The 13,371-nt window shown below is 38.1% G+C and overlaps 1 protein-coding gene across 10 annotated transcripts in view; it reads right to left on the bottom strand.

The window, feature by feature from the left end:
• kif1b.S (kinesin family member 1B S homeolog) overlaps positions 1-13,371 on the bottom strand; it is a 213,858-nt gene that overhangs the window by 175,763 nt on the left and 24,724 nt on the right. For all 10 annotated transcript variants that reach the window (XM_041571245.1, XM_041571244.1, XM_018227630.2 and 7 more), the window contains exon 3: positions 3,810-3,886. In XM_041571245.1, coding sequence (XP_041427179.1) covers positions 3,810-3,886 — 77 coding nt within the window. The remainder of the gene's footprint in view (positions 1-3,809; positions 3,887-13,371) is intronic.

Below are 13,371 nucleotides of genomic sequence, written 5' to 3'. Positions count from 1 at the left end.
ACCTAATCCTTTAGGACAAGTAACATTCATTCAAGTTTTTTTAACATTTAAAATTTCTACCTGTCCAGTCAGCGCTTACTGAAACATTCTTGGAAACAAATTTCATTTTTTTAAATTTTATAAGAGACCCATGAATGACATAAGACCACTGTCTGTATTTCAGGTTAAATACTAAAACCATTATAATTGTGCTGTGCTTGCCTATTTTTTGTTATGTAAACATGTGCCATGTTGCCTTATTTCAACTTAAATTGTGACCACCAATGACTATACAGCAGCTTAATTATAGAAATTATTTTCATACCTCTGAAGTAAACATGAAGCTTGTACCAGTGAAGGATGGGACTATATTATTTAATATATTTAAATACAGAAACACACTAATTATTTGGTGTTACTGGACCTTTTTAAATAAGACTGTCCTATTGATTAAAATGTTTCTGTTGTCAGCAGATGGGAATTATAACCTACAAGGAAAATGTGTTTTAGATTTGATCAAAATTCTTTGGCATCATATAAAAAATTCCTACAGTGAACAAAATAGTTTGACGTTTCTTTATACTGTTTACCATACCCTAGAGCAGTGCTGTTCAACTTTTGTGGTACCAAAGGCCGGAATTTTTCTGGCCTACATGATGGAAGGTGGATAATGGAAGACAGTGTTAACCACTCCCTGTTTTTAAACCACACCCACTTTAAACCACACCCATGTTACCACAAGACCATGTCCATATGGTGGTAGCACAGCATAAAACAGGGGTAGGGAACCTGCGGCTCTAGAGCCTCATGCGGCTTTTCATCCTGCTTGCTGCGGCTCAGTCTTGCCTGTCAGGTCGTATTTACAGCCCTCGCACCTACTGGTGACTTCTTGAGTGTGCGACCGCGGTAAGCACACTCAAGAAGCCGCCGGCAGGTGCGAGGGCTGTATAGACGTCCCAGGAGTGAGAGGCAAGAATGAGCCACAGCAAGATGATTCATCATGGTCCTAACTGCGGTCACACACTCAAGACAAGAGAGAGAGAGAGAGACGATCAGCATGGAGCTTCAGAAACAGAAGTCACATTAAACAGATGAGAACACTAGCATTTAATAGGGCTATTCAGTGTTTAATTTATTTCAAAGTAGCCCTGCATATGCACACTGCACTTCTGTTTGTTGTATTCTGTTGTTGTAACAGTTAAAATTTAAAAAAAAAAGGTTAAAAAAGTTTATAAGCTGTGTTATGTTTTGCGGCTCCAGACTATTTTTCTTTAGTGGGAGAGGGGCAAAATGGCTCTTTTGATAGTAAAGGTTGCTGACCCCTGGCCAAAAACCAAAGGGTTGAAGCTTGCTGCAGGGATATCACTTATCAATCATATGTGAAAAAATTAAGTCATATTAAGATATAACCTTAAATCCATAGGCCTCCTCCTCCCCTAAGGATAACACAGCAACCCCACAGCACCTAAACACCTTAGGAGCCCCTAATAATAATTCCCAAATGCTAACAAACCCCCAGAACAAACCCCTAAAAGGCTTATATCCCACAGGCATGGCACACACAGGGAGCATAGGGCAGGCAGAATATGGCACACATGGGAAGCATAGTGCAGGCAGAGTATAGCACACACAAGGAGAATAGGGAAGGCAGAATGGAGCAGGATATAGCAGTGACATAGTGCCGGTGGGTCTCCAGTAGTTTGTCTGATGTGTGAACAGGTGAACAATGTGGGCATTTACATTCTAAGGTGTGAACAGTCCAGAGCTTTACAGGTATGAACAGTCCAGGGGGATTACAGGTGTGAACAATGCAGGGGCCAGTGAATCTCTGTAGTAATGTTGATATCACTCCAGCTTGCAGTACAGCAGTAAAGAGTGACTGAAGTTTATCAGAGCACATGACTGGGGGCAGCTGGGAAACTGACAATATGTCTAGCCCCATGTCAGATTTCCAAATTAAATATAAAATAAAAATCTGTTTGCTATATTGAGAAACAGATATCCATTCAGAATTCTGCTGGAGCAGCACTATAAACTGATGCATTTAGATTTTTTTTTCCCCATGACAGTATCCCTTTAAGTGAGGAGTGGAAGAAAAATAGCTTGGAGAATGGACCATGGTTTAAGGTTTTTTTCTGGTGGGCCCCTGGCTCCCCAGTCCAACACTGAAAAGCAGCCAGTCCCCCGAATGTACTAAAGTGGGTCGGTATCATTGGAAGCTTTTTTTTTTTTTTTTTTTTTTTTTTTTACAGTTGATCAGTTTGACAGATCATCTATCGCTAAAATGTTACATAGTAGATAACTGTCTTGTGCGTTTAGGAATAAAATGATAAATGGCAAATTTCATCATAAAAGGGAGAGGCAGTTAAACAAACAAAAGACAGGACAGGAGATTCAAATGGAAACAAAAAAGACTGATTCTCATCTGGTTGAAAAATAACTGATCTGGGATATAAGACACTTAAAGGGTTTGTTCACCTTCAACAATTTTCCCACTTTAGTTGATTTCAAATAGTTCACCTGCAATAAAGACTTTTTACTTTCTATGTGTGACCATTTTTCTAATACTCATTTTTCAATTACTAAAGCATGTCTGGAAGGGGGGGGGGGTCGCCGAATCTAAATTAATACATTTATTTGATACATTTTTTTTTATCTTTGTCCCTATTGAGCAGAATCCCTGACTTTCATTAAAGGCAGCTGTATCAGAATTGATACAATTTAATGCATTAATGCTGTGGAAGTGTGATCTGGATTTGGATGGATCATAGTAGCTCATGAGTGTCTGAGGGACACAAAACACTGAGGCTTGAGATGATTGTTTAAAGATTTTTCTACTTTTTAACAACTTCTGGTCTGATCTACATGTGGCTTTGAGTGTCCCCTAAACCTCCCATTTCTCTTTGAACGGATTGTCCCCTACCATGAGCTGAGGGCCTGGGGCAGGAGCACCTGGGTCACTATTCTACTTTGACGAGTTCTTCACAACAATTGGATGTTCTTATGCTTACATATGTATTTTGGATTTGGATGGGAGTCAGGAGAAAGGCTACAGGTGAGAAAAATGGTCTCTACTCTTTAGTTATCTCATCTGGCTACAAAATAATTCTAAGGATCTGGGGGACGTAGGAATTAACCAAGGCAAAACAGTCTCACTCTCTAGTAGAAAGTTGCCACTGTGTTCATCCTGCTATGAGTTATAGGGGTATTACATGTTAAATTGCTTATGTGTTCATTCTGCTTTGAGTTTTGTGGGTTATTATACATAAAATTACATAAAATTACAACGGAATTAATCCTGCAATGTGTTCTGGGGTATTATACATATAATTGGCACTGCATTCATCCTGCTGTAAGTTCTGGGGATATATTAAATAAAATTGCCACTGCGTTTATCCTGCTATGAGCTCTTTGGGTATTTTACATGACAGTGCAATCATTCTTCCAAATGTTTTATGTCTATTATAAATTGAAAATATCTAGGTTATAATTTCAGATGATTGATTAAAGATAGAATTATATCAGGTGAAACTGAAATACATGAATATACTTGTATATTATATATTATTGCACAGGTCAGGGGGCCATAAAGCCAACAACCTGCTCTCTGCTGAGCTTTTAGTTCAAAAGGTTTTCAATTGATGGCTTTTCCACCTAGGGAAAAGATAGTTGAATTTACTTTTAGACACATACTTGCAATTGTGTGGGTAAATGAGATGGGAATGGGATGTTCTCTGCAATTTCATAGCAGCAGGCACCGGTACAAAAAGGGCATATTAACTTGACATCATAAAGGCAAAAGGCTACTGTATGTACAAAAATACACTTACCGATGTATGAGACCAATAAGAGTAGTCAAAGCTAAAACTTTTGGCAGCTTCCTTAGGATTCTTTGGATTAATAATACCTAAAACAATAAAAAAAAGGCCAGTAAATAATAAAAACATTTAATTAATTAATTAATTAAATTAATGAGCCTGAAATTATTAGCATCAAACCAAAAATTATACTGCATACTCAACAACAAAAAAATGGGAAACTAAGGAATGTATATTACATGCTCTTTAAACATTATAACACAATTATATCCCCCTCTTCGACATGAGTTCATTTAAGGTAGGCTCTAAAAAAAAAGTGCATTAACACTATATATATATATATACACACACAACCTCCCTACCATCCACCAAATGAAAAGTAACCAGTGTGCTAGCAGAGACCAGTTCCTTACCCTCTTAGGCTAGTGGCACGTGGCCAGCTGCTTCTGCCACTAGGGTTCACACCTTTTTAAAATATTCTTACAAGCTGGCTGGCTCATGAGATATTAGCGGGACACGCTATCCCCCCACCTCCAAAATGTTGGAGACAATCATTTGTTTGATCCCTAAACCTAACTCTGGAGGCTGATCCGGAATTTATACAGTTTAACAAATTTGCCAGATTGTGTGAAGAAGATGGGAGTGTGAACTCTGGATTGGCAAAAGTTTTAAAAATAGAAATTAAGTGAAATGGTTGCGATTTTAAACACAATCAGTGTAGGGTAATCTATTAGAGGAAGGGACTGAAGGTGAAGCCTTCAATCAGGCCGGCAGGAGCCTTACGGTTTAGCCAGTATATCCATTCGGCTTCACGTTTTAATAATTTCTTGTCAATAACACCACTCCTGGTCGTCGGTTTGAAATGCTCGACCCCTGTAAATTTCATCACTCCTACATCCCCATCATGATGTTCAATGACATGATTAGCTACTGAAGTGTTTCTTTTATTCCTGATATCTCCTACATGTTCTAGAATCCTTCTCCTGAATGCTGTAATGGTTTTGCCTACGTAGGTTTTGTTGCAAGCACATCTCATGTACACTACGCCAGCGGTTTTGCAATTAACTAAATGTCTTAATGCGTCCATGGAATCTTGCACAAAAGAAGGTAAACTGGACACAAATGGCTTTAATATTTGATCCACATACATGCTGCAGGGTTCTGATAAGCTACCGATACCAGACACTATGGTGCGCCCTGGTGGTGAGGAAGAAGTTTTATGTATCTTGGAATTGTGTAAAAAGTGGGTATAATTGGAGATTTCACCCTCATAATATCCAATTCCTCTTTACTGATGATATGGAGTTTTTTCCCTTTGAGTATCTCTAGTAGTTCAGACTGAAAAGTTGCAGTTGGATCACCCGCTAAGCTTGTATAACAATTTGTGTCATTCAGTTGTCGCATACACTCTTGCACATACAATAATCTGCCCTGTATTACAATGTTCCCACCATTGTCACTCGGTTTAATTATTATTTCCTTGTTAATTTCCAACTGTCGTAACTCTAGTAACCCTCGTCTTTCTTTCCATGACAGACTATTGCTGTGATGTGACTTGTCATGTGATCTAAGGTGTAATTGTTTTAAGTCTTGTGTACACCCTTCTATGAACACCTCAATCTTTGTGCAGATAGAGCTAGGGGGAGTGAATGTGCTTTTTGGTTTCAGCGAGATACCATGGACGCATTTAGACATTTAGAAGGTGTCACTTTGAAAGATAAACAATTCCAAGCCTTGGCTGTTGAATCACTCTATACAAGCATCTTTCACAATATAGGACTGGGAGCAGTGAAAGACACTTAAGGTGGCCATACACGGGCCGATAAAAGCTGCCGACAGACTGTGTCGGCAGCTTATTGGCCCGTGTATGGGGGCCCCAGACGGGCTTCCCCGATCGAGATCTCGATCGGATGGGTTTAAAAATCCCGTCGGATCGCGGCCGCATCTGTTCGTTGATGCGGTCCCGCGATCCGACCACCCGTTTGAGAATGCTAGGATCCGATCGTTGGGCCCTAGGGCCCACGATCGGATCTGCCCGATATTGCCCACCTCAAGGTGGGCATATCGGAGGGAGATCCGCTCGTTTGGCGACATCGCCAAACGAGTGGATCTATCCATGTATGGGGACCTTTAGTCAGAGAGGCCGACAATACAGGGCACATAACGAGTTTGTGGTTGAGCTACTAGAATTTATACTAAAACACAATTATTTTACCTTTAATGGTAAATACTACCACCAAATCAGGGGGACCACGATGGGCAGTACATGTGCTCCCGCTTATGCTAACATCTATCTGGGGTGGTGGGAACAGAATTTTGTGTTTGGAGAGGAACGGAGTATGCACAACACATCAGTCTATGGTTGTGCTACATAGATGATGTAGTGTTAATATGGGAAGGTAGCGAACAGAAATCTTTCGAGTTTGTAGGGTTACTGAATTCCAATGACATCAATTTGAAAGTTACTGCAGAAATCAACGCTAACATTGTTAATTTCGTTGACGTCCAAATCTTTCGTGATCAACACAATAATGTCCAAACATCTGTATATAGAAATCAAACTGCCACAAATAACTTCCTGCATGCCAAGAGTCAACATCTGAGTAATTTAATCAAGGGTATACCTACAGGTCAATACTTAAGAATAAGGAGACTGTGTAGCACCCCGAGTGATTTTAAAATCGAAGCGAAAAAACTATGAGAGATTCAGACAGAGGGGGTATAGTCATAATACTCTCAAAATAGCCTATAAAAGGGCACTAGATGCAGACCGGAGCAACCTACTTACCCCTAACAAATCTAAAGCTCAGTCACCAGGGGGCGATGACACCCAAATTTGAATAGGAGATTACAGCTTAGAACACAATGAAATTTATCAAATCATTTCTAGACATTGGCACATCTTAGAACAAGATCTGGTTCTGAAAGAGGTTATAGGCAAGCATCCACAAGTGACATTTAGACGAAGCAGAAACCTAAAAGATCACCTAACACAAAGTCATTAGAAAAATCTCAATAGACCAACATGGCTTTCTGAGAGACACACTGGATGTTATAAATGCGGGAATTTATAAATAGCAAGCCCCTTTATTGGCAAGGCAACAATGGTTACGGGCCGAATGGATAATGATGAATTCCATATTTAATATTTTATTAATTGCAAAACCACTGGCGTAGTGCACATCATGAGATGTGCTTGCAACAAAGCCTACGTAGGCAAAACCATTAGAGAATTCAGGAGAAGGATTTTAGAACATTTAGGAGATGTCAGGAATAAAAGAAACACTTCAATAGCTAACCACATCAATGAACATCATGATGGGGATGTAGGAGTGATGAAATTTACAGGGGTCGAGCATTTCAAACCAACGACCAGGATTGGTGATATTGACAAGAAATTATTAAAACGTGAAGCCGAATGTATATACTGGCTAAACAGTAAGGCTACCGCCGGCATGATTAAAGGCTTCACTTTCAGTCCCTTCCTCTGATCACAACCACTTCACTTAATTTCTATTTCTAAAACTTTTAATCTTGATTTGCATTTATCCGGACGCTGACAAATTAGGTTAAAGTAAAAGAGAAATAGGCTTTTATTTGAGCAATATACTTATATAAGATTTTTGTATAAACAATAATAACAGTATTGCATAACACTTCTAGCACGGTGTATACGTCTGTTATGGGAATGAAGCATGTCAATTGTGCAAATAAAGCATAAGCCCCTATTATGCCCCGTCAATCAAATGAATTGTCATTATTCATCATCATAAGTCCTGTAAATCAACAGGCTTGACAGGTAGTAGTCAGGGCAACGCAGGCGCACTACAATTAGGGAGCAAGTGTGGCGATAATACGTCAGCTCAAAGACGCTCCTGTTCCATTCGGACACATGCGCAATACAGTTAAAGCCATGTGCCTTTCAAACTTAGAGGCAAACGCTGGAGAAAAGATGCCAGCGCAATTACGCACTTCCGCAATTAGTGCGCAGGCGGAAGGGAGGGAATGGGCGTTGGATAATCCAGTTTGTTTATATAACCGAGGCCTCAAACTACATTCTGTGAGTCATTGTTAGTCCGGATTTTCAGTCCACCTGGAGGGGATGTTTGAAGGGTGGCCGGAATACTCTCTTTAAACTTGTATGTTACTAAAACTATGCTACAACACGGAGCATGGGAAAAGTATTGTTATAATCCAACACTTATATGTGTGCTAGTATGCTATTTGGCATTAACCAAATAGTGACCAGCAGTTAGAAAGTCATTATACCACCGGTTAAGTGTATTTTTATGGACATGGTCCTGCACTACTCACAAGGACTGTCTGTAGTGAATTGTTTGTTGGAGGGCAGCGCATGTTTTAATTAATTTATAATAAAAGTTATATTTTAATACACTACATGTGTTTATGTGGTTATCTGGAGGTTACTCTGGGGCTGCTGCATTGGCAACATTGTAGCTTACTTCAGAGGGCCTTAATTGCACCTGTTTTATGTATGAAAATACAGCAGATTTGGAAAGTTCTAGGTCTACTGAATGCGCCAACACTAAATACAGTAGAACCCCCATTTTACGTTTTTCAGGGGACCAGGAAAAAATGATTTAATATCCAGGAAAATGTAAAATCAGGGAAATGTGTTAAACTAACTTTTTCTTCAAGTACTGAAAGGATATAAGCACAGGAGTCCATTTTACTTTGAGATACAATATTTACTGTGTTAATAACAAGGGTTAAGCATTGCAGTGTTAATGTTACACTATGGGGGGCATGTACAAAACTCTGTCAGTCACATACACAATGTAAAGCTATAAGTTATTGGTGCAGAACTGTATAGGGGCAGACTAATTGAAAGTGACTATTTACAAGCAGAACCATGGCAAAATAATTCATCTAGTAAGCATTTTAACTCTCTTTATTTCACACAATATTCATAGAGAAAAGAAAAAAAATCAGTTTTTGGGAATATCAGGACAAATTTTGGATGTAAAATCTGGGAAAACATTACTTAAAATCAAGGAAATGCACCCATTGAAATGCATTATAAATTAGTGGCACCACAAATAAAAAATGTAAAATGCGGAAAAACTTAAAATCAGGGGACTTAAAATTATATATATATATATATTTTATATATATATTTTTATATATATATATATATATATATATATATATATATATATATATATATAATTTTTTTTTTTTTTTTTTTTTTATGGAGATGTTTTGTATAGATCAAAATCTCTAAGCAGTACACTAGCAAATATCCAAAGCACTGCTCTACAAAATGGCATACTTCTGATTTCAAGGCTCCTAACAGTAGGTTTACCCTAGAAAACTACCGTATGCATTGTTAGAAAGAGCAGATTCTGGCAAATCAAAAATGGGAAAATATATCTATGTACGCCAAACTACCAAGTTGCAAATCTTTCCTAAAGTTATAATTTCTTATAGAAAAATTTTTGAATTTTTTTTTTAAAAATGACCTCAAAGCTTCCGATCTACAGCATCATAGCTCCCACACATCATTAGATACCAATGTAAAACACCCTAAATATGAATGCCAGGAGTCCACTGAACAGTTTTTTGTCCAATATGTATAGGTTTACCTAGCATATGGCATATAGGGGCCCCAAAATGAAGAGCCCCCATGGTCTCTCATTTCGGGTACTGCAAAATCAATACATTTACATAGTTTTGGGGGGGGGGCAAAGGTAGAAAAAAGTATGTTCACCCCAGAAAACCATATATTTTCGGAAAGTACACATTCCCCAAATTGAAATCGGGTATGCTACTCCAAAGCACCAAGCCACAACCTTTCCTAAAATTGGCGATTTTGGTGACATTTTCAAAAATCCCCGCAATGCTTCCAGCCTACAGCATCTTATCTCCCACATACTACTAGGTCTCAAAATAAATCAACCCAAATATAAAAGCCTGGGATCCGCTGTACAGTTTGATGCCCAATGTACATCGGCCCCCCAAAACCATATATTTTTGGAAAGTACACATTCTGACGAATCCAAAATAGGTAATTATGTTTTTCTACTCCAAACTACCATACTGCAAAGCTATTCTAAAGGAAGTGGGTTTTTATTAAATTTTTGAAAATCGTCTAAAAATTTTGCAATCGGCCACATTTATCTCACCCAACTTCTTACATACAATTGTAAAACACCCAAAAATATTGATGCCAAGGGTCTACGGAACAGTTTTATGCCCAATATGCATAGATTTACCAAAGTATGTGGTATGTACGAACCCAAAATGAAAAATGAGCATAAGAATTTTCACACTGGCCAACTCAGCTGAAAAACAGAGCCCCCCGACTTTGCGTTATGTGCCATGAGACTCCCAAACTATAAAAAAAGACCCCCAGAAAATCATATATTTTTGGAAAGCACATATTCTGACGGATCAAACTAAGTAAAATACATCTTTTTATACCAAAGCACCAAACAGCAAAACTATACTAAAGATACAGGGAACAATAATACAGGGATAAAATTGCAATAAAACCACAAAAGTTGTGTAAATCAATGAAATAACAATAACTGATCCGACAGTGTAATTAGTGGCCAAAATCAATTATCCAATAGTCACAATCCTGTCGCAGGACTGACATGACAGCAACCCAGCCTCGTTGCCCAGGAGGCTGTCAGTGCTGCCCACTCTCTGCAAAGGCGGCTAAAGCCGCCGATGCAGAGAGAATAGTGGGTTTCTGCAAGGACTTACATTGTGCATCCTTGGGAGTTAAAGTCCCTGCCTACCAGTACCTATGCCTTACGTGCTTGGCAGGCAAAGGGTTAAACTAAATTTTGTTCTGCCATTTTTAAAATGGAGTATAGCACTTCTACCTGTGTGAGCAATGCATGTTGCACCCAATCTCCATTTACCCCCCTTTTAGGTTCAGTATGGGGGGCTAATTTGCATATTCATGAGGATTAGCAGCCTATTGTCAGTGTACAAGCCCAGTTTTCTGTGTAATAAGAAATGAATAACAATGCCTTTATAAACAAGAAAAACTGTTTATATTTTATCAGATGGCACTCACAACAGCAAATGCGCTGAAACCCTTAGGGTGTTTTATTGAGATCTCCACACAACGTTTCAGGGGGTACTCCCCCTTTCTCAAGTACTCTTACCAAGAGTACTTGAGAAAGGGGGAGTAACCCCTGAAACCTTGTGTGGAGGGGTAAGATGGGGGTATAGCACTTAGAACTGCTGTTTTTTTTTCCCCAAAGGGGATCATCAGCCTGGAGGAAAAAGATTTGTGTTTTAGTTCATTACAGGGTTCCAATTGAGCCCCTACAAACCAAGTTAGTATATGGGACTTGTCCATCTAATTTCCAAGCACTGTTCAGGGGTATAAAAACTTCAGTGATTCTATTTTAGACCTTCATCAGCCACAAGGGTCAGCCACCCACCTGGTGTGTGTGTTAATCTTCATAGCAGATGTAATATCCTTGTAATGCTGAGGAAATCTCAGCTCAATCAAAAATAGAATCACTTGTGAAGATGCATTCCCATTTTCATCTTGATGAAATACACAAGAGTTTCCAGATCAGATTGCTAACTAATTTGATGGTTTTTTTTTATTTATTTTATGGTGTGTCTGGAATTGCATTAAACACATTTTTTTAAACATCATAGCCAGTGCTACATCATTTTACAACTTATTTTCAGCCTTTTAATAAAAGGTTACGGTTTTAATAAAAAAAGTCAAATAAATACACATTGCGGCATTTGTGCATAAAATAGGAGAAAAAAATTGAGATATCAGTCATTAAGATGTCTTTATTTTACTTTAAGTAAATCAAAATATAAAAACTACCCCAGGTTGAGCATCCACAAATATACATCTCCCACAGAGTCTGTTTTAAGCAGATAACTAATTACAAAAAACGATTTCCTTTTCTTCAGTAATAATAAAACAGTAGTCGTACTTGATTCTAACTAAGCTGCATGAATCCATAATAGTGGCAAACATTCCTATTAAGTTTTAAATGATTAACAGACTTGGGGTATGGAGATGCAAATTACAAAAAGATCCTTTATTCAGGAAAAAAACCCAGGCCCAAAGCATTCCAAATGCTATTACATGGATAGGAATTCATTGCTGTTACTCATGCGATTGCAATGGCAGTCTTGTCTTCCTTTATGATATCAAGTCTAGCAGACTGTACCTTGAGGGTAAGGGTGAAATTAACTACCAGGGTAAAAAGAAAATGCTGGGGAATTCCCTACTACAGGTATGGGATCCGTAACCCGAAAACCCATTATCCAGAAAGCTCTGAATTACTAGAAGGCCATTTTCCAAAGACTCCATTTAAATCAAATAATTGTTTAAATAAATGTTTTAAAATCATTTCCCTTTTCTCTGTGATAATAAAACAGTACCTTGAACCGGATCCCAGCTAAGATGTAATTAGTCCTTATTTGAAGCAAACCAATCCTATTGGGTTTATTTAACGGTTAAATTTTTTTTTTAGTGGATTTACGGTTTGGAGGCCCAAATTATGGAAAGACTCCTTATCCGGAAAACCCAATGTCCTGAGCATTCTGGATAACAGGTCCCATACCTGTACTTAGTGGCACTAACAGAACCGCTCAGATAACGGACAAAACATTACGATTATTTAGCATTACCAGTTGCTTTAACATTATTTAGCATTAACAGTTGCTTTAACATTATTACTACAAGTATAGGATCCCTTATCCGGAAACCAGATATCCAGAAAGCTCCGAATTACGGAATGGCTGTCTCCCATTTTATCCAAATTTTTAAAAATGATTTCCTTTTCTCTGTAATAATTAAACAGTAGCTTGTACTTAATCCTAACTAAGATATAATTAATCCTTATTGGGAGCAAAACCAGCCTATTGGGTTTATTTAATTTTTAAATGAATTTCTAGTAGACTTAAGGCATGAAGACCCAAATTACGGAAAGATACGTTATCCGGAAAAGCCCAGGTCCCGAGCATTCTGGATAACAGGTCCCATACCTGTACTAGATGTGTATATAATGACCTGGATAAATAAAAAATTAATAGAAAACAATAGAACACTTTGGCAAAGCCTTCCTTCTTGGTTTCAATCTATAATAAATAATACATTAAACAACCATACACAGCATATTCTTCTCTGCAAACTGTATTTAAATGAATATATAGTTTCAAAATGGGTCAGAATTTATAGAGAAGAGAAGTCACCGACACAGATACAGGTTCTGATCTGCAGCTCAGATGTTCTGTTTTATAATTAGCCTTTAGCCCCCTGTAGTGGCACAGTTTCCAAGCAACACTTAAGAGTTACTTCCACAGTGGGAATGGTGACAGCAGCTGTGATGCTTGGTATAGAAGTAGATTAGCAATGAGATGAATGTTGGATTCTGTGTTTAAAAGGCCAGGTCATCCTACGGACTCATAAAATTAAAACTGATGACAAACGTCAGTCATTTAATACATCATGTTCTGTTCCCAGTAAGGAATCAAACATGCTACAAAACTGACAGTAATGTAAAATTACCAAATAATTCTTGAGAAACTGTGTAAGTAGGGTTGCCACCTTTTATTA

This window comes from Xenopus laevis, chromosome 7S (genome assembly GCF_017654675.1).
Source record: "Xenopus laevis strain J_2021 chromosome 7S, Xenopus_laevis_v10.1, whole genome shotgun sequence".
NCBI lineage: Eukaryota > Metazoa > Chordata > Amphibia > Anura > Pipidae > Xenopus > Xenopus laevis.
This window is presented reverse-complemented; position numbering and strand designations above follow the sequence as displayed.